We start from the raw sequence: 22768 nt of genomic DNA on the forward strand, positions 1-22768 counted from the left end.
TTGTTCCCACAATCTATGTCCTTACTTAATTTGGTCTTATTCTTTTTCTTAATTTTTTTTGGGGGGAAGAGGTTTTTGCTATAGGGCACGTGTGCTCACCAGAAAGAGAGACAGAAAGCGAAAAATAATCCCCCAGGGTGGATGGTCAAGCCGCAATCCCTTCTCTTCCATTCTCCTCTTGGGATCTTGGGCACACACGCACATGCACCTGGTATGAGTTTAAAGCCACCAGGTCTGGGACTCAAGCTGCGGTTGACTACACGGGAATCCAGCAACATAGCCATTATACTAACTGCTGATCTCTGTCTTCTGATTCTTATTACTGTGAAATCAAACTTGTAAATGTGTCTGTTTCTGCTTATATTTCTATTAATTTACATATTATCAAGACTGTGTTACTAGGTACACTTAACTAAAGCGAGAAATCACCCCCCTGGGGGAAATGGCCACGCCGCAATCCCTTCTCCTCCGTTCTCCTCTCGGGATCTTGGGCACGCACGCACACGCGCCCGGCGTGAGTTTTAAGCCACCGGGTCTCGACTACATGAGAGTCCAGCGACATAGCCATTACGCTAAGTGCTGGTCCCGGTACATGTAATTTTAATATCATTAGCTCTTCCTGGTAAATTGAAACCTTTATCATCATGAACTGACCTTTTTTAAACTCTAAAAATTTTGCCTACAAATTATTTGCATATATCAGCATAGATCCTCTACAGGGAATCTGTATTTGCTTCTGCCAGAAGTAGGGGGCCCCTAACAGCTGAGACCACTTTCAACTAAATTTATGGTTTGCAGATTTTTGGATCTCCTAACTTGTGTGAAATTAGGCTGCATAACCTTCTGAGAGCCCACTCATAGTTTCAATTTCTCAGGGGCTGTTTTCTTCTCCTATGCTCAGTGCTAACACGTCTGCAGAGAGGGAAATGGGGTGGGTTCACTTCTAGTTTACCCTAACCCTAAGTACACAGCCCTCGACGTGCATGTAATACATCCTGTTAAATGTACACGTTTGGCGGGCCTCGGCTTTGAGCTTCCTGCTATCTGCATCCCAGTCAGCTGTCAAAACCAAAGTTCAGGTTCACTTGGTTCACCAGTGCCTCTGGAACAAAACCAGTTTCAGTGTTCAGCTTATCAGATCCATAGTGACTGCTATCATTTCTTAAATAACAGAAACACTTCCCAGGACTATTGTGAGAACTAAATGATAACACACACAGTGTCTGGCCAATAGTAAGCACTCGTGTTTCAGCTGCTTTTCTTCCTCCGATAAGAGTGCCCTCTAGGCTTCCATGCCTGTTGAACACTTCTTTCTTTCATTTATAATTATTTTATTTAGCTTTATTTATTTATTTTAATTTGAGCAGACAGGGACAGTGTCGGGGGTAGTGAGAAAGCAAGTCGCCAGGTCTAGGACTCAAACCGTGGTCAGCTAACCATATGGGAGTCCGGGGCCCTTAACCACCACGCCACCTGCCAGCCCTTTGAACATTATTCTCCAAATACCAGGTCAAATATTAAATCCTCTTCCCTCCTCCTCACCTCCAACATCAGAATGAACAGCTTCCTTACTATCTTGGAGTCACTCAGTACACTAGTCTGTAACCTTTGCTTACTGGTTTCCCTGCCCCTCTGAACTCTAAGTTCCTCGATGGCAGGGACTGTCTTCGTCTGTATCCTTAATGGCTCCAGAACTGTCTAGACAACTGAAACCATATCAGTTCACCCATTTTCATAATCTGACAGGACCGCAAATAATTCAACAATGATCTCTTCAGAGAAGGGCTTCCTCTCTTATTCATATCTTTGTATATGTGTGTGCGTGCATACGTGTGTGATTAGAATGTGTGTAGAACAGTTAATATAGCAGGACTGAGGCTGCAATCTTTAGAAGGGCCTGCTTTCAGGCTGGCTCCCTGATCTGGTGGTTACAGCAGCCAGATCCCACATGGCCCACCGTGCAGCTGGATCCTAGACCTGGCAGCCTGAGAAACACTCTGGGCAATGTCTCTGAGTGCTCGACATCCCAAGGGGGAGAGATGAAGGGACAGGGACTGCGGCGTGCCTGTGCCCACGGGGGATGCTTCCGAGTGCCTGTACCCTCTAGCAAGAAAAAAAAAAAGAAAGAAAGAAAGAGGAGGAAAAAGGGGAAGAATAAGAGAAAAAAGTAGAAGAAGGAACAAGAAAAAGGAAGGGACCAACAGGTGGCCTGGTGGTTCAGGTGCTTAGACTCCCACATGGCTAACCACGGTTTAAGTCCTGGACTTGGTGGCTTGGTTTCTCAATTTCTTTCTCTCTCTCTCTCTCTCTCTCTCTCTCACTTTCTGTGTACGTGTGTGTGTCTGGTCAAAATTTAAAGTAAAATAAAATAATGAGTAGATAAAATTAAAAATAAATAATTCTTGGAAAAAAAAAAAAAAGGAAGATAAAAGAACAAAGAGGTTCAAGAAGGAAGAACCTGCTTCCAAGCTCACCCTTTGGCCGACATCTGGAATCTGGCTTTTCCCCACCCCCTAATAAGGAGTGCCCACTGTGCTTGTACTGCACCTGCGTGATTTACGGGGGATGTCAGCTTTCTGTCCAGAAGTCTGGAATTTAGGTAGATGGTAAGCAAAGGTTACCTAAATAAGCAGCCCCAAATAAACACTGTGGGTGCTGAGTCTCAAATGGGTTTCCCTGGGCAGAAACACTACACTAACATCACTGTCTTTTATGAGTCAGGAGGAAAGGGCACGCTCAGGTATACCCTCCCAAGCAGGAAGAGGGTGAGGAGGCCTGGGGATGGATCCTTCCAGACCGTTTCATTTTGTCTTTACCCCTCTGCTGATCCTATTTTGTGGAAACTCTGGGAGACACTGGGGTAGGCAAAGACTTCTTAAGCAAGACCCCCAAAGCACAGGCAATAATCTCCCAAATAGACAGGTGGGATTACATCAGACTAAGGAGTTTCTGCACAGCAAAGGACACTGTAATTAGTGTAAATCGACAACCCCCAGAATGGGAGAGAATTTTTGTTAGCTGTGCCTCAGATAAGGGACTAATAACCAGAATACACCTGAGTACAGCTATTGCCAAGTCCCATGACTCCTTCCAGCAATCCACTGACCACATTGGTTGGGTGCTCGGCACTCCCAAAACATTCCATCATCGTCAACAGATGATAAACCTTATCTGTGTCCCACAATTGTCTTACCTCTCCATTTTCCCCTCAAATTTCCTATGCTCTTCCCTTCTCATACTCTCTTTCCACTTTGTCTCCAGTGCCCATTACAGTTTTTAATACTTTTATGTTCTCCATGTTCTCCTTTCTATCAAATTCCAAGGCCTTGTTGTGTTTTATGGCTGAATAGTAGTCCATAGAGTATATGTGCCACAGTTTTTCAATCCATTCATCTATTTGTGGACATCTGGGTTGGTTCCATGTCTTAGCAATCATGAATAATGCTGCAATGAATATAGATGTGCAAGTGCTCTTCAGAATGAATGTTCTCCTGTCCTTTGGGTAGATCCCCAGGAGCGGAATTGCTGGATCATATGGTAGTTCTATTTGAAGGTCTTTGAAGAAACTCCATATCGTTCTCCACAGTGGCTGGACCAATTTACATTCCCACCAACGGTGTAGGAGTGTTCCCTTTTTACTGCATCCCCTCTAGCAGTTACCATTATTTGTTTTTTTAATCTTCGCCATTCTAACTGGGGTTAGGTAGTATCTCATTGTGGTTTTAATCTGCATCTCCCTTACAATGAGGGATGTTGAGCATTTTTTCGTATGCTTTTTGGCTGTTTGTATAGATCTTCTTGGGTGTGGAAAATCTATTTTATGAAATCCTGGAAGAAAATGTTTCTAGTCTAGGAAAGCACTTACAGATCCAGACACAAGAAATACAAACGACTTCAAGTAGAATCAACCCAAGAAGATCTTCCCCAAGACCCATCTTAGCCAGACTGACCAAGACCACAGATAAGTCAAATTCACAACAAATCAGGCAACATTACAACAGACATACAAAACATTAGAGCATACTATGAGCAAGTCTATGTCAACATAGAAGAAAACCTGGATGAGATGGACAAATTCCTGGACACATATAATCTACCAATATTGACTCAGGAATACATAGAAAGCCTGACTGCACCTATAATAAGCAATGAGATTGAATCAGTAATATATAACCTGTGCATAATAAAAGCCATTTATGAAAAACCTACAACTAACATTATACTGAATGGGAAAAAACTGAAAGGTTTTCCACTAAAAACTGGTAGAAGACAAGGTTGCCACTTTCTCAGCTCTTATTCAAAATAGTATTGGAAGTTCCAGCCAATGTGATCAGACAAGAGAAAAAAAAAAAAGGCATTCCAAGAGGGAAAGAAGAGCTGAAATTACCTGTTTGCAGATATGACTGTATACATAGAAGACCCAATAGTATCCATGAAAAAACTTCTCAAAGAAATAAATGCATACAGTAAAGTAGCAGGATACAAAATTAACTTACAAAAATCTATAGCATTTCTACATACAAACAACAAGCAGACAGAGACAGAACTGAAGAATGTAATTCCATTTACCATAGCCACAAGAAGTATAAGATACTTAGGAATAAAACTAACCAAGGAAGTCAAAGACCTCTACAAGGAAAACTATGAAAACCTTAAAAAGGAAATGGAAAAGGACACTAAAAAGTGGAAGGACATCCCATGTTCCTGGATTGGCAGAATCAATATAATAAAAACGGCAAGCCTACCCAAATTAATCTACATGTTTAATGCAATCCCTATAAAATAACAGGAGACATTCTTCACAGATCTAGAAAAGACATTCATGGAATTTGTCTGGAACCATAAAAGACCCTGTTTTGCTAAAGCCGTCTTGCGCAAGAAGACTGGAGTAGGTGGCATCTCACTCCCTGATCCTAGACTATATTACAAAGCTGTAATAGTCAAAACAGCACGGTATTGGCACAAAAATAGACATGAGGACCAACGGAACAGAGTAGAGACTCCAGAAATAAACCCCAAAACATACAGCTAACTCATCTTTGACAAGGGGTACCAGTCAATCCACTGGGAAAAGGGAAACCTCTTTAGCAAGCAGTGTTAGAAAAACTGGGTATCCACCCGCAGAAAAATGAACCTGAACCCCTATCAGGCCAGAAAACTCTATCAGATCACCTCAGCCTATCATTTTCACTGTATTTAATTTGTCTTAAGATCATAAAATAGTTTTGAATTATGTCTTGGCATATTAAAGAGTTTGCAGGATGACAACATTTCATGTTGCACTTACAAATCTTAGGTAAGGGACCAGCAGTTAGAGTACTGGTTATGTCGCTGGACTCCCATGTAGTCAACTGCAGTTCGAGTCCCGGACCCGGTGGCTTAAACTCACGATGGGCACGTGGGTGTGCGTGCCCAAGATCCTGTGAGAATGGAGGAGAAGGGATTATGGCATGGCCACCCCCCCAGGGGGTGATTTCTCGCTTTCTGTCTCTCTGTCTCTGTCTTTCTGGCAAGTGCATGTGCACCCTGTAGCAAAAACTCTTTAAAAAAAAAGTCTTAGGTTAAAAAAAAAAAAAGTACTAAGCTACCTGGCTACTGATAAAAATAGGTTAGTATTGATGTAAATAACCAACTCTGCAAAAATAATAATGCAGTTTATTTCTAAGCAGAATATGAGTGACCTAGGCCCAGAGAGGAGGTAAAACATGCCTTTCTTGGGGTGATCAGGTACAGGGGTTCCTTTTATTTGATTCTGAGAGCAAGGGACAGAGTTTGGAATTTAGTGAAGAGTTTTCCCATTAATCTGGTGCAAAAAGACAGGACATGTGGAATCAGGGGGGCTTGTAGGTTCTATGTCCTTTTTATAGTTTTTCAGTTGGTGATTAAAAAAGGAAGGTTGCTGAGATCAAAAAAGGATGTACTTTAACAAAGATGAGCAGGCTTCACATACATCACAAAGATAGTAAGAAGGGACAGATTGTAGGAAGACTCCGGTCAAAAAGGTCTGTTGGTGTTTGTGGGCGTGACTCCTTCAGGCCCCTTGGAAAGGATTTTAAAAAATAGGAAAATGCAGTCAGACTTCTGTCCTCACCAGCAACTTTGCTGTCTTGTTTTATATTGTAATCAAACGTGCTTTCAGATGTGAAAACATAACCGTAGAAGCTGGTGCTAGTGTAATAGTATTGAAAAACTAAAGGTAAAGTTCTGAGTATTTTTAAATAAATGCATGCCATTTCCTCCAATCCTGACCTCTGAAACTACTCCCCATTCAGCAAGAAGCAGCCAGATCAGTCATGGCCCATTTCCCCTCAGGATTGAGAGGTTTTTCTAAGAATGGGGGGATTGAAAGGCAGCAAGGACACCCCCCCCCAATATATTTTCTAAGGTTCTTGAAAAGTAAGATCTATTTACATTGTAATGACCCAGGCTTTGGTTATGATAATGACCAATGTGGACCATGAATGAGGGGCCATTTGACCTCTAAAACTCTCGCCAAAAGGAAAGATAAGGTTTTCTGCTCAATGCGTGAGATGTTTTGTAGGCTGGAAACTGCTGGTTGTGAGCTCAGAGACTGCAGGCTGAATGGCTCCAGAAACCTGAAGAGGAATTTGATTATCTAAGGCCTCACCAATCAATATGTCCAGGAGATGATCATGTCCTCTTAAACCAATCACTAAACTGATCATGTGCCTGGGACCTCAGCCCCTAATTTTGTCCTTAAAAACGCATATGGGGAACATCTTGGGGAGACCGGGTCTTTTCAGCACGAGCTGCCCAGTTTTCCTTGCTTTGCGCTTTGCAATAAAGCTGTACTTTCCTTCATCACAAAATAGTAATAAATAAATTTAAATAAACTAGTTTTAAAAACAAACTAAGCCAACAGGCACATGTTGAAGAGATGGGGAGAGAAAAAGAGAGAAAGCACACACACCCACACACCCCGTGGGGCATGAGCACACCGCGATCCCTTTTCCTCCTGTGGGGAACTAGACTCAAACTATGGTTGGCCAAGTGGGATTCCAGCACCTTAACTACCATGCCATCTGCTGGCCCCTACTTGCTTTTTATGGGCACACTTTTATTTGTTTTTTTGCTAAATCATTTCCAAATAAGTTACAGACATCAAGACACTTTATCTTCCCTAAATTTTTGACATGCATCTGCTAAGAAATAAGAACCTTCCTTACCAGTTTTCTTACACCTAAGAATAATTTCACATCATCTAATAAAGAATCAAACACCGACCCAAAAATATTTGTTTGTTTGTTTCAGTTATTTATTGGGAATGCAAGAAAACACTGCAAAACTTGGTGGCTTAAAACGACCATTTTATTATTTCACATAACTGCGGTGGACAGGACTCAGCTGATAGTTCTCCACATGACAAAGGCTAGGGTTATGGTAGACTGGGCTGGACTATCTCAGATGGTCGTTCACACGGCTCATCACTGCTGTTGGTACCATTTGGGAGTTGAGCTGAGACTGCTGACTGGCATAACTACATGTGGCTTCTCCATGTGGCTTGGGTTTCTCAGGCAGACTTGCTGAGTTCTAGGAGGGACTGTACCGAGAGCAAGTGTTCCAAAAGAAGAGAAGGAAGCTGGCAGTCGTCTTAAAAAGTTAAGGCTGGGGGGGCCAGCAGGTGACATGGTTAAGACACTGGACTCCCACATTGCCCACCAAGTCCAGGACCTGGTGGCTTGCTTTCTCACTTCCCCTTTCTGTCTGTGTGAGCACACCTACCCTGTTGGAAATCTTAAAATAATAATTATAAAGAAAATTAAATAATTCCTTTTTTAAAAAAAGTTAAGGCTGGGGCCACTAGGTGGTATGGTGGTTAAAGTGCTGGACTCCCACATGGCTGAACGTGGTTCAAGTCCTGGACCTGGCAGCTTGCTTTCTTAATTACTTTCTCTTTCTCTCTCTCTCTGGTGAGGGTACATACCCTATAGGAGATTAAAATAATAATAATAATTTAAGTTAAATATTTTTTAAAAGTAAGACATTTCTAAAAAGGAAAAACGTTAAGGCTCAGCACTAGCAATTGACATGATGGTTAAGACACTGAACTCGCACATGAACAACTGCAGCTTGAGTCCTAGACCTGGTAGCTTACTTTCTCACCTCCTTTTTCTCTCTCTTTCTCTGTCTCTCTCTGGTAAGTGCAAATTTAAGAAATAATAATGAATAAAATAAAATAAATAATTATTTAGAAAAAAGAAAGTTAAGGCTGGGGACCAGCAGGTGGCCTGATGATTAAGGAGCTGGACTCCCACATGGCCAACTGTAGTTCTAGTACCAGACCCCACAGTTTGAAAATCACACCAGGCACATGTGCATGTCCAGAATCCCAAGAGATGAATGGAAGAGAAGGGATTGCGGCGTGGCCATCCTCCCCTGGGGAGAGGGGGTGATTTCTCACTTTCCCTCTCTCTGGTGAGCACATATGGGTGTGGGGAAAAAACATAAAAAAAAAAAAAAAAAAAAAAGCTAAGGCAAGAACATATCAAGCATCACTACACAGCATCCTATTCATTACGTTGCCACAGAGCCTGCCCAGATTCCAGGAAGACAAAATAAACTCCACTTCTTGAAGGAGCTTAGTGTGGCTTTAAACCATTACATTTAGGTTTTTGTTTTGTTTTGTTTTGCTATGGGATATATGCAGTCACCAGACAGAGACAGAGAGAAAGAGAGGGAAAGTAAGAAATCACCCCCTGGGGGAATGACCACACCACAATCTCTTCTCCTCCAGCCTCTTGGGATTTTGGGCATGTACGCACATGCAGACCAGAGCACTTCTAAGCTGCTGAGTCTGGGACTCAAACCACAGAGTTGGCCATATGGGATCCAGCCACCCTAACCACCAAGCCACCAGCTGGCTCTATACATTTTTCTTTTTTTAAATTTGCTATAGGGCACATGTGCTCATTGCAGAGACAGAGAAAGAAAGCACCCCCCAGGAGAGATGACCATGCTGCAATCCCTTCTCCATTCTCCTCTCGGGATTTTGGACATGCATGCACATGCACCTGGTTTTCAAGCCGTAGGATCTGGGAATCAAACCACGTAGTTGGCCACATGAGATCCAGCCACCTCAAACACCATGCCACCTGGCTGGCCCTACATTTTCTTCTAAATCCAGGACCAAACCAAGTTTCATATTTTTTTAAATTATTTTATTAAACTTTATTCATTGTCATTATTTTATTTTTTGAAGTTGACCAGAGACAGAAGGAAAGTGAGAAAGCAAGCTGTCAGGTCTAGGACTTGAACTGCGGTCAGCCATGTAGGAGTTCAGTCACCTCAACCACCACGTTATCTGCCAGCCCAAATTTCATATAGTCTATGCCATGCCTATTTTCATCTAATACAGACCAGTTGTCTTATAAAATGTATCATATTCTGGGTTTGTCAGGACACTCACTATAATCGTTTTTGACATAGAGGCAATGTGAGTATTTATAGCATCAAAAAGCGAGGCTATTGTCATATGGAAATGCTAAACTTCATTGTTTAACTGAGAAGGTGACTGCCGGAACGCTTAATGTACAGTACACATTTTCTTTTGTAATCAGTAAGTCACCTTACAGTGTATTCTGCTGTTTCCTAACAACACTCTTTGATCCAGTGGCACTGTTAGCCACTGTTAACCTTAATTCAACTTTATACTGAAGCCTATAAAATCATAATCTTTAAATTCGATCATTCTTTCATTTCTTTTTTTGCTGGCATTCTTCTATAACGAAGTTTTCCAGGCCAGTAGGTGGCATGGTGGTTAAAGGCGTTGGATTCCCACACGGCCAACCATGATTTGAGTCCCGGACATGGTGGCTTGCTTTCTCACTTTCACTTTCTCTCTCTCTCTCTCTCTCTCTCTGGTCAAATTAAAAAATAATACTAGCAAATGTAATTAAATAAATAAATCATTTTTAATTTTAAAAAGCATTTTCCGTTGTTCTCTCTTATTTCACTTTTCTTTTTTTTTCAGTTTTGCCATAGGGTGCATGAGCTCACCAGAGAGAGACAGAGACGAGGGGGAAAGTGAGAAATCAACCCCCAGGGAAGATGGCCACACCGTAATTCCTTCTCTTCCAGTCTCCTCGGGATCGTGGGTACACATTCAAACACACCAAAGTGATTGTCAAGCTGCTGGGTCCGGGACCAGATAGTTAGCCACGTGGGACCCAGCCACGTTGACCACCAATTCACCTGATGGCCCCATTATGCTCATATTGAATGTAAACTCTACTTTTTTTGTAATCAAAACTAACCCCAGAAATTTTTTACAAAACATATTACAACTGACCGCATGAAATTAAAAACTTCAAAGTTTGGCTCTACAGTATACCCTTAAACCAGTAGGATATTGGTATTATGAAAATTCACATTTTCAAGTGAAGAATGTTACAGCTATGTGTTCATTTACAGCAATCATATAAAGAATTTAAGATCTAAAGATAAGCTTTCTTGAAACAATTTCTATACCAACTAGGCAACCTCTGCCCAGGATGAAGACTAGCTAGATTTTTCAAAAACCTCTAGTTCTGTTTAATGGTGTGGCTCATATTTTTAACAGCTGGCTTATGTTCACAGAAGCTTTAGAAAACTGCTCGTTCAAGGGCAGCCCAATTATAGAAAAAAATGTATCTTAGTTCAATTTTGCCAGTGGTTTCTATATTGAAACACCACACTTTAGCTAGGCAGGACTTAAAAGTTTATTATCAGGTGGGGACCAGCAGGTGGCATAATGGCTATGTTGCTGGACTCCCATGTAGTCATCCCCAGTTCAAATTCCAGACCCGGTGGCTTAAACTCAACACTGGGCACGTGTGCATGCATGCCCAAGATCCCAAGAGAATGGAGGAGATTGCTTTCTGTCTCTGTCTCTGTCTTTCTGGCGAGCGCAAGCACCCTATAGCAAAAACCACTCAAAAAAAAAAAAAAAAAGAGTTTATTATCAGGTTATCCAAGACTAAAGTTCAAAGCAAATGCAATTTTGCTTAAGAGAACATTGTAAAGTAACAATCCTTGGTCTCACATGCCTCATATGATCCATTTCAACTCATAGAGAATTACATCTTTATGTGTGTCATCGTTCAAAGACACAAACAAGTGTGAACAGCTGAAACATCTTAAAAATACACCACGTCTATGATGCCTCAAAATTTGAATTTTCTGCACATCCTCCGACAATATGAAATTCCTTCCTGTACACCACATCTACAAACCAATCTTCTGTTTCCTCACACTTGACCTAGATCGGCCATGAGACCTCTCCTGGAGAAGGATCAGGACGGCTTGTGATTTCTCCACAGAGACAACGATCTCTCTCTCCTGTACCTAGAAAGGGACCTGCCCCAGCTGCCCAGAAGCTTCTCCTTCTTGGAGATCTCTCATTATCATCTTGAGGGTGAAGTTCCTTGAGGGGGACATGGGCTGTGATTTTGACTTCTTTTTTCAGCATTCGACAGCCCCACTCTTACCCAGCAGCCACCAGGTGCTCTTCCATCTAACTCTCAGACAGCATCCGCTGCATCTCGGGGATCTCTGAATTCAACAAAAGCAAAGTCGGTCGGGTTTCTAGCAACCCACACACGTCAGAGCGGTCCCTAATAGCCAAAACCCATTCCAATTTGGTCTTGTTGCCATAGTTTCCAAGATTACCCACATAAACCTTATAGTCCAGTGGACAGGAATCCTGTACATCGTTTTTTTTTTTTTTGAGAGGCTTTTTTTTTTTTTTTGCTACAGGCTTTTTTTTTTTTTTTTGCTACAGGGTGCGTGCACTCGCCAGACAGACAGAGACACACAGAGAGACAGAAAGCGAGAAATCACTCCCCGGGGGGATGGTCACGCAGCAATCCCTTCTCCTCTATTCTCCTCTTGGGATATTGGGCATGCACGCACAAACACCCAGCGTGAATTTAAGCCACCAGGTCCGGGACTGGAACCGCGGTCGACTACATGGGAGTCGAGAGACATAGCCATTATGCTAACTGCTGGTCCCATGAACGGTTATTATTAAACAAATAAATGAATTGCTTCCTCCTGAGCCAGAACCACTAGTTCCAACAGGCCCTGTGAAGAACAATCAATCAAGGGAAAAAAAAAAAAAGCAGCCCCTGACAATGAACAGCAGGTCTGGCACAGACTGCTAGGCCATGTTATTCGCCTATCAGATATAAGGATCCTACAGAATACCAACCTCAGACAAGGTTACTCTAAAACCTTGACAAAGTGAAACAAGGGCCATCTTACTCACTGTGCCACCCACAAAATACCATGCTCCCTCTCTTGGCCAAATTGAGTGACTGCTACTTCTCTACGATTTATTTTATCCTTTTTTTTGTGGAGAGAGTTTTGCTATAGGGAGCATGCACTCGCCAGAAAGACAGAGAGACAGACAGACAGAAAGCAAGAAATTACCCCCCGGGGGGGGGCATGGCAACACCGCAATCCCTTCTCCCCCATTCTCCTCTCAGGATCTTGGGCCCGCACGCGCATGCACATGTGCCTGGAGTGAGTTTAAGCCACCGGGTCCAGAACTCGAACCGTGGTCGACTACATGGGAGTCCAGCAACATAGCCATTATGCCAACTGCTGGTCCCTCATTTATTTTATTCTTGTGATAGTCTCCCCTCCCTATAAATAAGTAAATAAGTATCTTTCTTTCCCTCTCTCTCTAATATCTTGTAAGACAAAAAAAAAGGCCTGTGAATTAGCGGTTCCTCATTCTTAAATGGATGAAGAGAATGAAGCTTGTAAGAGTTAAGTGGTTATCCACTCTATATTGTCAGTTATCCGTAACTGTACCCTTGTCAAGTGACAGACATCAGGCCAGCAGGAGGTGTGGAAATAAAGGTGGCTGGATCCCACCTAGCCAACTGCAAGTGTTGAGCCCCAGACCCAGCAGCTTGAAGAACACTCTGGGAACATGTGCATACGTGTCCAAAACCCCAAGAGAATGGAGAAGGGACTGCTGCCTGGCCATCCCCCCCTCACATTCCCTCTCTCCGTCTGTCTTTCCTGAAAGCGCAAACAACCTGTAGCAATTTTTTTTTTAATTTAAAAGAACTAAAAAGAATGACAGACAACATTAGGCAGGGCAGGGCCTGACTTTATTTAATTTAGCTTACACAGTACTTAACAAAGTACTTAAGTGACTGTCATAACGTATGCTCTGTATTTTTTATTTAATTTTTAATTGCCACAGGGTGCATGTGCTTCATACCAAAGGGGTAGAGGAAGAATCCTAAAAATACCCAACCACAGAATTGCTCCTGGCTTCTGACAGCCACCCAGGACCAAATCATATAATGAGTTCTAACACCCTCTTAATGAGACACCATTCCCTAAGGAGTATGCTCTCCCTTGCTGCAATGAGGAATAAACCCAACTTGTTTTAAAAAGGTGTGCTTTGGGACCAGCAGTTAGCGTAATGGCTATGTCTCTGGACTCCCATATAGCCAATCGCAGTTCGAGTCCCAGACCTGGTGGCTTAACTGCACGCCGGGTACACGTGCGTGCGTGCCCAAGATCCCGAGAGGAGAATGGAGGAGAAGGGATTGCGGCGTGGCCATCCCCCCTGGGGGGTGATTTCTCGCTTTCTGTCTCTCTGTCTCTGTCTGTCTGGCAGCGCACGTGCCCTATAGCAAAAACCTCTCCAAAAAAAAAAAGGTGTGTTCCTGGTGGTCTCTGGCTGTGGGGGTGCTAACAGGTCAGCCATTCCAAGTATCTAGCGACTCACAAAAGCAAGTTTGGCTTGTATGTGATAATATGCTTCCTTCCAGAGAGTATGTCCTTGGAAAGCCAGGTCAGTCTGACTCATCTTTGTAAGTCTGTAGTATCTTACACATGTTAGCAGGGGATTTCTGTCATGAATGGGATTAACATGTTGCTTTTAAACCAATGGTAGTTGAAAATGAATGTCTCAGAAGTACAGATGTAAAAGCCCAGAGAAAAAACTCACTTGAAGATAAAAGACTTATTTTTCCCCCAAAATTAAAAAATAAATTCTCTCCAAAAGAAAATGTCATTTTTTCCCTCCATTACATTTTAACTGATACATTTCAAACATATACCTCCACATTTCTAAATATACCAAATATGATAAATACAAGTGTTCATGTTTCTTGATTGAAAGGTTTAGATCGTTCAAGAAAAACATAGTATGATGCAGTTTTCCATTTGTCCAACCAATTTCCATTTCTTTTTTTTAAGAGTTTTTTTTTGAGTTTTTGGTTTTTTGTTTTTTTCTCATAGGGTACATGTGCTAGCTGGAACGAGAGACAGAGAAAGTGACAAAAAGTTAGAAATCATCCCCCCTCCCAGGGATGTCCATACAGCAATCCCTTCTCCTCTATTCTCCTCCTGGAATCTTTAGCACATATGCACGTATGCCCTGTGTGAGTTTCAAACCATTGGGCCTGGGACTCGATCTGTAGTCAGTCATGTAGGAGTCTAGCAACGTAACCACTATGCCATCTACTGGGCCCCCCCAATTTTCATTTCTTTCCACAATCACCCCAGTGGAAAAACACCTTTTCTACTTATGGCTTCAAAAATATCTAGAATGTGGGAACCAGCAGTTAGCGTAATGGCTGTGTCGCTGGACTCCCACGTAGTCGACCGCGGTTCGTGTCCGGACCCAGTGGCTTAAAACTCACACCGGGCGCGTGTGCGTGCGTGCCCAAGATCCCGAGAGGAGAATGGAGGAGAAGGGATTGCGGTGTGACCATCACCCCTGGGGGGTGATTTCTCACTTTCTGTCTCTATGTCTCTCTCTCTGTCTGGCGAGCGCACGCGCCCTACAGTGAAAAATCTCTCAAAAAAAAAAAATATCTAGAATGTTCTATTCTTATCAAATGTCAGATATTAGGGAGGGCAGGGCCTAAATTTATGTAATTGTCCTACACGTTGCTTTTAACTAAGTACTTAAAGTGAATGTCATAACACATGTTCTGTATTTTTATTTATTTATTATAGTTTTCAAATGCATGCCAGAGGGTGCATGCATTTGCCAGAGAGAGACAGAGAAAGAGAGAGAGGAAGAAAGCACCCCTGAATGAGGTATGGTCACACCGCAATCCCTTCTCCTCCATTTCTCCCTCCTTGTGGTACTTGGGGCATGCACTCAAGCACCAGGTGTGTTTTCAAGCAGGGTAGAATTAAAACTGTGGTGGGCGGCTTCTTTAACCACAAGGCTACAAGCTGCCCTGTAGTGTATTGATTGCTGCAAGAACACTCTAGATGGAGACTTTGATCCCTAAGCTACAAAAGATTTTGTTTTTTTCCAGTATTATTAAAGCACCCTGGAGCAGAGTAAAGAGAGGCAGCACAGAACATTTATTCATCCTCTGACGTAAAAGTGTAATTCAGTCTGGTTTAACACATTTAATGACACACCAGGCAATGTCTTAGCCTATTTAAGGACATTCTGGCCAACCAATTTCCATTTCCTTTTGTTTCTTTTTTTTTTTCAGAGAGAATTTTTTTTTTTTTTTTTTTTTTTTTTGCCATAGGGCACATGCACTGCCAGGAGAGAGAAACAAAGACAGAGTCAGTGAGAGGGAGAGAAAAATCGCCCACCAGGGTGGGGGTTGGCCGGCTGCAATCCCTTCTCCTCTATTCTCCTCCCCGGATCTCCTCCTGGCATACCTGTCTTCATCTTTCAAAAGGAAAACAGGTTTATATTCCAGAAGCAAAGATTAAATTAAATTCAATAAAATCAAGTCAACACTCAGAAAGTATCTACACTCCTACACTCCCCAAGGCAATATGCCCAAGGGCTTGACAGATCCAAGCCTGAAAGCCTGATTCCGAGGCAGAGAGTACAGGGAAGTGAACGAGGTTACAAAATGCCATGGCTGTCAAGGAGAAGTTGGGAGTAAGGATGAGTGTAGAAGGAATATTCTAGACTGAAAACCAGTTCTACAATACAAAGACTGGAATCCGAATGATTTGGACGGCCACACGGGGGTAACCTGATGTCTCCACTTCTGGGAGGCTTCAGGTTGCTCACAGAGGGAGTCAATGAGATCAAACGCAAATGCTGAATGTAACTCAAGATCATTTTTTAAGTTCTGGACGCAACTCAACAAACCTGAGCTCACCTCTTCGGAAGAGAGGGAAAAATTACTTCCTCGGTTTTGTTCATTTTAAAATTGAAAGTAATAAGGCTGATTCCATCACGGAACGGTTGGGAGGTGGGTGTGGCCCCCCAGGCAGCGGCGGACTCCACAAATATGTGAGGGGTCAGGCCACTGCCAGGCAGGCCGCCGCACCCTTGACCCAACGAGTTTCTCCCACGTCTCTCTCCACCGGCCTCACCAACTCGAACCCCGACGGCCAGACCTCCAGCGCTAGGCTCGGGCTCCACCCGGCCGCAGACCGCTAACAAAGAGGAGGCCCGGGCAGCCTCGGAGACCCGCGCCAGGCGCACAGAGGGCAAGGAGGCACCTGCAGCCCTCAGAGGGCCGTCCCCCGGCCCGGAGCAGCTGGCTAGCCTCGGCCAGAGCCAGCAGGCCGGGGACACACGGCGGCGCGGAGCTCGCTGGCGCACTGCAGGCTTTCCAGCACGCACCGAGACAAAGGGGCGGGAGTCTCGACGGGTACCGAGAGCCTCGATCCCGCGCGCTTCCCGCCGCCCGGACCGGCCTGTACCTGCACATCACTCAGCTCCACGCGCAGATACAGCTCGCGATGTCGCTGAGCCCAGTAGACGTGCGGCGTCAGCACCTGATTCTCCATGGCCACGCTGCCCAGGGCGCGGAGAGGCTCGGCTCACTGCGCCTGACGCCTCACGTACTGAGCGGCTGGGGACTGTAGATCGCAGGCCGCAAACCCCCGCGCTCCTGAGCGCTGGCAGCCTGGCAGCCTCACCCCACGCTCGCCGGCCGCGCCTGCGCAGTGAAGGGCGGGGGCGGGGACAGCAGCGCGACCCCCGGCCGGCAAGCCAGCGGGAGAGGGTGGGCGGGGCGTGGGCGGGGCCACTGGTTGCGGCCTCCTACGGGCTTGGAATTAGTAGTGTCTGAGCTTCCCGCTCTTGCCAGCGAAGCTTCAAAATAAGCTTTTTTTTTTTTTTGAGAGATTTGCACTATAGGGTGTGTGCGCTCGCCAGACAGAGAGAGACATCGGGACAGAAAGCGAGAAATCACCCCCCAGAGGGGATGGTCATGCCACAATCCCTTCTCCTCCATTCTCCTCTCGGGATCTTGGGCACGCACGCACATGCACCCGGCGTGAATTTTAAGCCACGGGCCCGGGACGCGAACCGCAGTCGACTACGTGGGAGTCCAGCAACATAGCCATTACGCTAACTGCTGGTTCCCAATAAGCTTTAAAAAGGAAAGACGGTAGGCCCACAGAGGACCGGTCAGCGTGAGAATAGGGCTGATGTGTCCGTAAGGCCTCTCCCATTCTGTCACTCTAATTCCACACTTACGGAACTCCCATGTGCCCGGACTTCAAAGTCAAACAGTGGAACAACAGCTGTGAGGCACGGACCCTAACGCCTTGCAACCCTGTTTATTAAAACTAGCAAATAATTAGTTACACAGTAAGGATCGCACTGGTGATAGGGGCAGCGGTTCGGCACAGGGTGGAGGAGAGAGCGAAAAGGCCAGAGCATCGTGCGGTCTAAGGGAACTTTAAGCGAGGACGCAAAGAGAGTAGGTCCCCTCCGCGCACTCAGTGCGGTGGGCACAGCCACATGAGACTTCCGAGCACTTGAAATGTAGCCAGCAAGACTGAGAAACTGAACCTTGTATTCTATTTAGTTAACCTACATAGCCACATGTGACTGATGGCTACTCTCCTGGACAGTGCAGAAGACTTTTTATTTTTTTTATTTTTGAGAGATCCTTACAGCCAGCAGAAGACGTGGTGGTTGGGATGCTGGACTTTCACTTGGCTGACCAAGGTTCGGGACCTGGACCTGGAGGCTTGCTTTCTCAGTCTCCCTTTCTCTTTAGTTCTCTGGTCAATTAAAAGAATAACAATAAATAAAATGAAAATTTTTTTTAAAAGAGAGAGAGATTTTTGTGATAGGTCACATGCACTCTCCAGAGAGACAGAAAGCGAGAAATCACCTTCCCCAGGGGATGGCCACAGGGCAATCTCCATTCTCTCAGGATTCTGGGCACGCATGCACACGTGCCTTGTATGTTTTAAGCTGCCAGGTCCTGGACTCAAACCACGGTGGTCTATGTGGGAGTCCAGCACATAAACATTACCCCATCTGCTGGTCCCAAGACTTATTTTTAGTTTGTTATAAGGTGCAGCCCCCTTGCCAGAGACAGAGAAAGAGAAAGTGAGAAATCACCCCGAGGGGGGATGGCCATAAAGCAATTCTTTGTCGTTCAATTCTCTCAGAATTTTGGGCACGCACACACACCCAGCATGTTTTCAAGCCATAAGGTCTGGGACTTGAACTGTGGAGTCAGCCATGGTGAAATCCAGTTGCTTTAACCTCAATGCAACCTGCTAATCCCAGGAGACTTTTTTTTTTCCCTGACAGAGATTTTTGCTATCCGGTGCATATACTTCCCAGAGAGACAGAGAGATAGAAAGAGAGAAATCACCCACCAGAGGGGATGGCCACACCACAATCCCTTCTCCATTCTCCTCTCAGGATCTCAGGCACATGGCGAGTGAGTTTTAAGCCACCAGGTCTGAGATTGGAACCACAGTCAGCTATGTGGGAGTCCAGCAATGTAACCATTATGCCATCTTCTGGTCCCAGTCCCAGGAGACTCTTAAAATAGGAAATCTGAGCTAAAGGCAACTCTAAATCATGTCTTGTTTAAACTGTCTTATCTATATCCACTTTTTTGAATTGCCTTGTCTGAATACACTTCTATTCCCAAGTTCCTCTGCAGTGAAGAATTTAATGGGAAGCAAAGTTTCTATGAAAATTAGAACTTTGAGACAAAAATGGAACTTATCATTCAGTTCTGTTAGCACCCATTTATTTAGCACAGGGACCCAGTGAGGGAGAAAAACGATGCCAGTTCTCAGGAAACATTTAACTCAGGGGGCGGATCGTGTAAAATGTAGATGGTTTAATATGGTGATTTTGCTGAGGCTCCTAAAGAAGTAGGAAGGCCCCAACTGAGAGTTGGTCACGGTGGGACATTGGGGAGAGAGTCCTTGAGAGCTGAACCCTAAAATGTGGAAAGGAATTTTTTAAAATAGAGATATTTGCTCTAGGGTGCATCTGCTCCCCAGAGAGCCAGAGAGCAAGAAATTACCTCCCGAGGGGATGGCTCTGCCTCAATCCCTTCTGTCCCATTGGCCTCTCAGGAATTTGGGCACAAATGCACACATGCCCAGCGTGTTTTAAGCCACCGGGTCCAGGACTCGAACGGAGCTCCACTACATGGGAGTCCAGCAACGTAACCATTAAGCCAAGCACTGATCTCCTGGGGGGGAGTTGGACAGAGGGAGCAGAGGCCGAGAACCGACAGCACCAGCACAAGTCCGCAGGTGAAAAAACTGCATAGTTCTACACGCCAGGGATGGAGGGCATGGAGAGAGGTCACCGTAAACTTGGAAAGGTAGGGAGTGGATTAGGAAAGTCTTTGCTTCACTCTGTCCCACAGATAAGCACCTCAGCGCTAGGCATGGAAGCCAAGGAAGTTTGGCAAACTAGAGGTTAGCTAAATCAAATGTATCGTGCTTCAAGGACCTGCTAACGAGAAGAAACTGATGGCAGGCACACCAGTTGGAGGCTGATGCAATTTGCCAGATATTAGATAATGGAAGTGGTGACCTTGACAGCCTTGAATTTTCAAAATAAATATTTTTAAGTAATAATATTTTTATCACAATGAAGCTGCAATATAGGGCATTTTTAAAAAACAATAAGGTATACCTTAAATACAGGAAATGGGTCAATCCTAAGTGATCAGCTTAAGCTGATTTTTTACGTGTTCATACCTGTGTACTTCTCACCTGGATCAAGACCGGGAACATTTCCAGCATCCCAGACACTGCCTCATGTCATCATCTCTTTGTTCCCATCCTGCCCCTCAATAATATATATATATATATATGTATGTATATATATATATAATTTTATTTATTCATTTATTTTTAATTATTTTGAAAGAATTATTTATTAATTTTATTTATTCATTCATTTATTTTAATTTGACCAGAGAGAGAAAGAGAAAGTGAGAAAGGAAGCCACCAGGTCCAGGACTCGAACCTAGGTTGGTCATGTGGGAGTGTCCAGAGCCTTAGCCACCATGCCACCTGCTGGTCTCATATTTTTAATTATTTTTAATTGATTTATTTATTTTAATTTGACTAGAGAGGGACAGAATGAGAGAGAGTGAGCAAGGGAAAGGGAGAAAGTAGTCACCAGGTCTGGGACTCAAACCATGATCGCCCATGTGGGAGCGTTCAGCACCTTAACCACCACACCACTTGCTGATCCCCCTTCAATAACTGACAACCTTAGAGGAGTTTTTGCCTCTCTGTGAATTTTATATAAATGAAAACTACAGTATATAGACTTCGTGTGTCTGGCTTATTTCACTCAGCATAATGTGAACAAAATTGATTCATGTTATATGAACCAGTAATTCATTCTTACTGAGTTTTGTTTGTCCTGTGTAGTAATTAACTATAAATATACCACAACATATGTATCCATTCTCCTGCTGATGCACACTCCTGTATCTAGTTTATAGCTATTAATAACTAAGGCTGCTAGGAACATCTGTATCCCTGCCTTTATCTGCTCTTAATTCTCTTCTTAAATACCTAGGAATGGAATTCCTTGGTTTTATATATAGGCTCATGTTTAACTTTCATAAATTCTCCTACGCAGTTTTTTTTTTTTTGGTCTGTTTGTTTTCCCTAGAGGATGCATGCACTTGTTAGATACAGAGAGAGGAAGAGGAGAAATCACCCTGGGGCCCCCACTCCCCATGGGGAATGGTCACAGCACAATCCCTTTTCCACCATCTCTCTCTTTCTTTTTTTTTTTGGAGAGCTTTTTGCTATAGGGTGCGTGCGCTCGCCAGAAAGACAGAGAGACAGAAAGCGAGAAATCACCCCCCAGGGGGGATGGCCATATTGCAAACCCTTCTCCTCTATTCTCCTCTCAGGATCTTGGGCAGGCATGCGCACACACACCCAGCCTGAGTTTAAGCCACCGGGTCCAGGACTTGAACCGCGATCGACTACATGCGAGTCAAATGACATAGCCATTATGCTAGCTGCTGGCCCCTCTACTGTGTTTCTTGAGCTACTGAGTCTCGGACTTGAACTATGTAGTTGGGTATGTGAGATCCAGCCTACCATCATGTCATGGAGCCAGCCACTCCTAAGGTTTTGTTTTTTTTTAAGAATTACTTTATTAACTCTATTTTTACTTACTTTTTTAATATATTTTTTAATTTGACCAGAGAGAAACAGAGCAAGAAAGAGAGAAGGAAAGTGAGAAAGCAAGCCACCCAGGTCCAGGCCTCAAACTGTGGCCAGCCATGTGGAAGTCCAGCGCCCTTAATCACCAGGCCACCTGCCAGCACCACTCCTAAGTTTTATAATGTTTCCATCAGTTTACATTTCCACAGCAGGGTCTGAAAGTTATGTTGCTTCGCATCCTTGGTATTTTCATTGTCTCTAATTCCAGTGGGTGTGCAATAAAAAGTAATTTTTTCTCTCTCTTTTTTTTTTTTTAGATTTTTGCTATAAGGCTCACCAGAAAGACAGAGAGACAGAGAGACAGAAAGCAGAAAATCATCCCCCAGGAACGAGCAGTTAGCATAATGGCTATGTCGCTGGACTCCCATGTAGTCGACAGCGGTTCGCGTCCCAGACCCGGTGGCCTAAAACTCACACCGGGCGCGTGTGCGTGCGTGCCCAAGATCCCGAGAGGAGAATGGAGGAGAAGGGACTGCGGCGTGACCATCCCCCCTGGGGGATGATTTCTCGCTTTCTGGCTCTATGTCTCTCTCTGTCTGTCTGGCAAGCGCCCGCGCCCTATAGCGAAAACCCTTTCAAAAAAAAAAAAAAATCATCCCTCAGTGGGGATGGGCACACAGCAGTCCTTTCTCCTCCATATCTCTCGGAATTTTGGGCACGCTCACATACGTGCCTGGGTGAGTTTCAAGTTGCCGGGTCCAGGACTCAAACAGTGATCAACTATATGGGAGTCCTGCAACATAACCATTACTCCATCTGCTGGTCCCAAAAGTAAAATAATTTTAATCTAGCATATTTGAGGTTTATCAGCTGACCTTTGTGTAAGGTGAAAGCTACTGACACACACAAAAAATATCATCTAGACATTTTGCCTCCAATGCCTCTCAAAAAAGGTCCATTGGATGGGGCCAGCCGGTGGCATGGTGATTAAGTCACTGGACTCCCACATGACCAACTGTGGTTTGAATCCCAGACCTGGTGGCTTGTTTTCTTACTCTCTCTCCTTCAGTGAATAAATGTAAAATAAAAATTAACTAGATAAATAAAGGCCCATTGGAAGGGGACCTATCCAGGCTGGTTCTCACTCTCCTGCAGTACTGTAAGATGACCTCTCTGGGTCTGAGTTTCTGTATCCATCAAATGAGAGAGCTAGATTCAGTTCCCTCTAATGTTCTTATCAGCTGTTTCTACATTTGCTTGGGAAGAGGTCCAGTTGTTTGTGGACCTTTCTCTCCAGGAGAAATTCCAATCAGAAAGTAGTTGAAATGGAGAGGAGGGAAAACGTTTCCTCCAGGTGAACTATAAAATGGCAGGGTAGTGTGTGCGGGGA

The 22768-nt window shown here is 44.1% G+C and overlaps 1 protein-coding gene across 1 annotated transcript in view; it reads right to left on the reverse strand.

The window, feature by feature from the left end:
• The window catches only part of HACD3 (3-hydroxyacyl-CoA dehydratase 3), a 52574-nt gene extending 35672 nt beyond the window's left edge, over window positions 1-16902 (reverse strand). Inside the window, exon 1 of the mRNA XM_006153497.3 lies at window positions 16666-16902. Coding sequence (XP_006153559.1) covers window positions 16666-16752 — 87 coding nt within the window. The 5' untranslated portion in view covers window positions 16753-16902. The remainder of the gene's footprint in view (window positions 1-16665) is intronic.
• Between the last annotated feature and the right edge of the window lie 5866 nt (window positions 16903-22768).

The sequence above is a fragment of the Tupaia chinensis genome, unplaced genomic scaffold, assembly GCF_000334495.1.
Source record: "Tupaia chinensis unplaced genomic scaffold, TupChi_1.0 Scaffold000377_2, whole genome shotgun sequence".
NCBI classification, from domain to species: domain Eukaryota; kingdom Metazoa; phylum Chordata; class Mammalia; order Scandentia; family Tupaiidae; genus Tupaia; species Tupaia belangeri.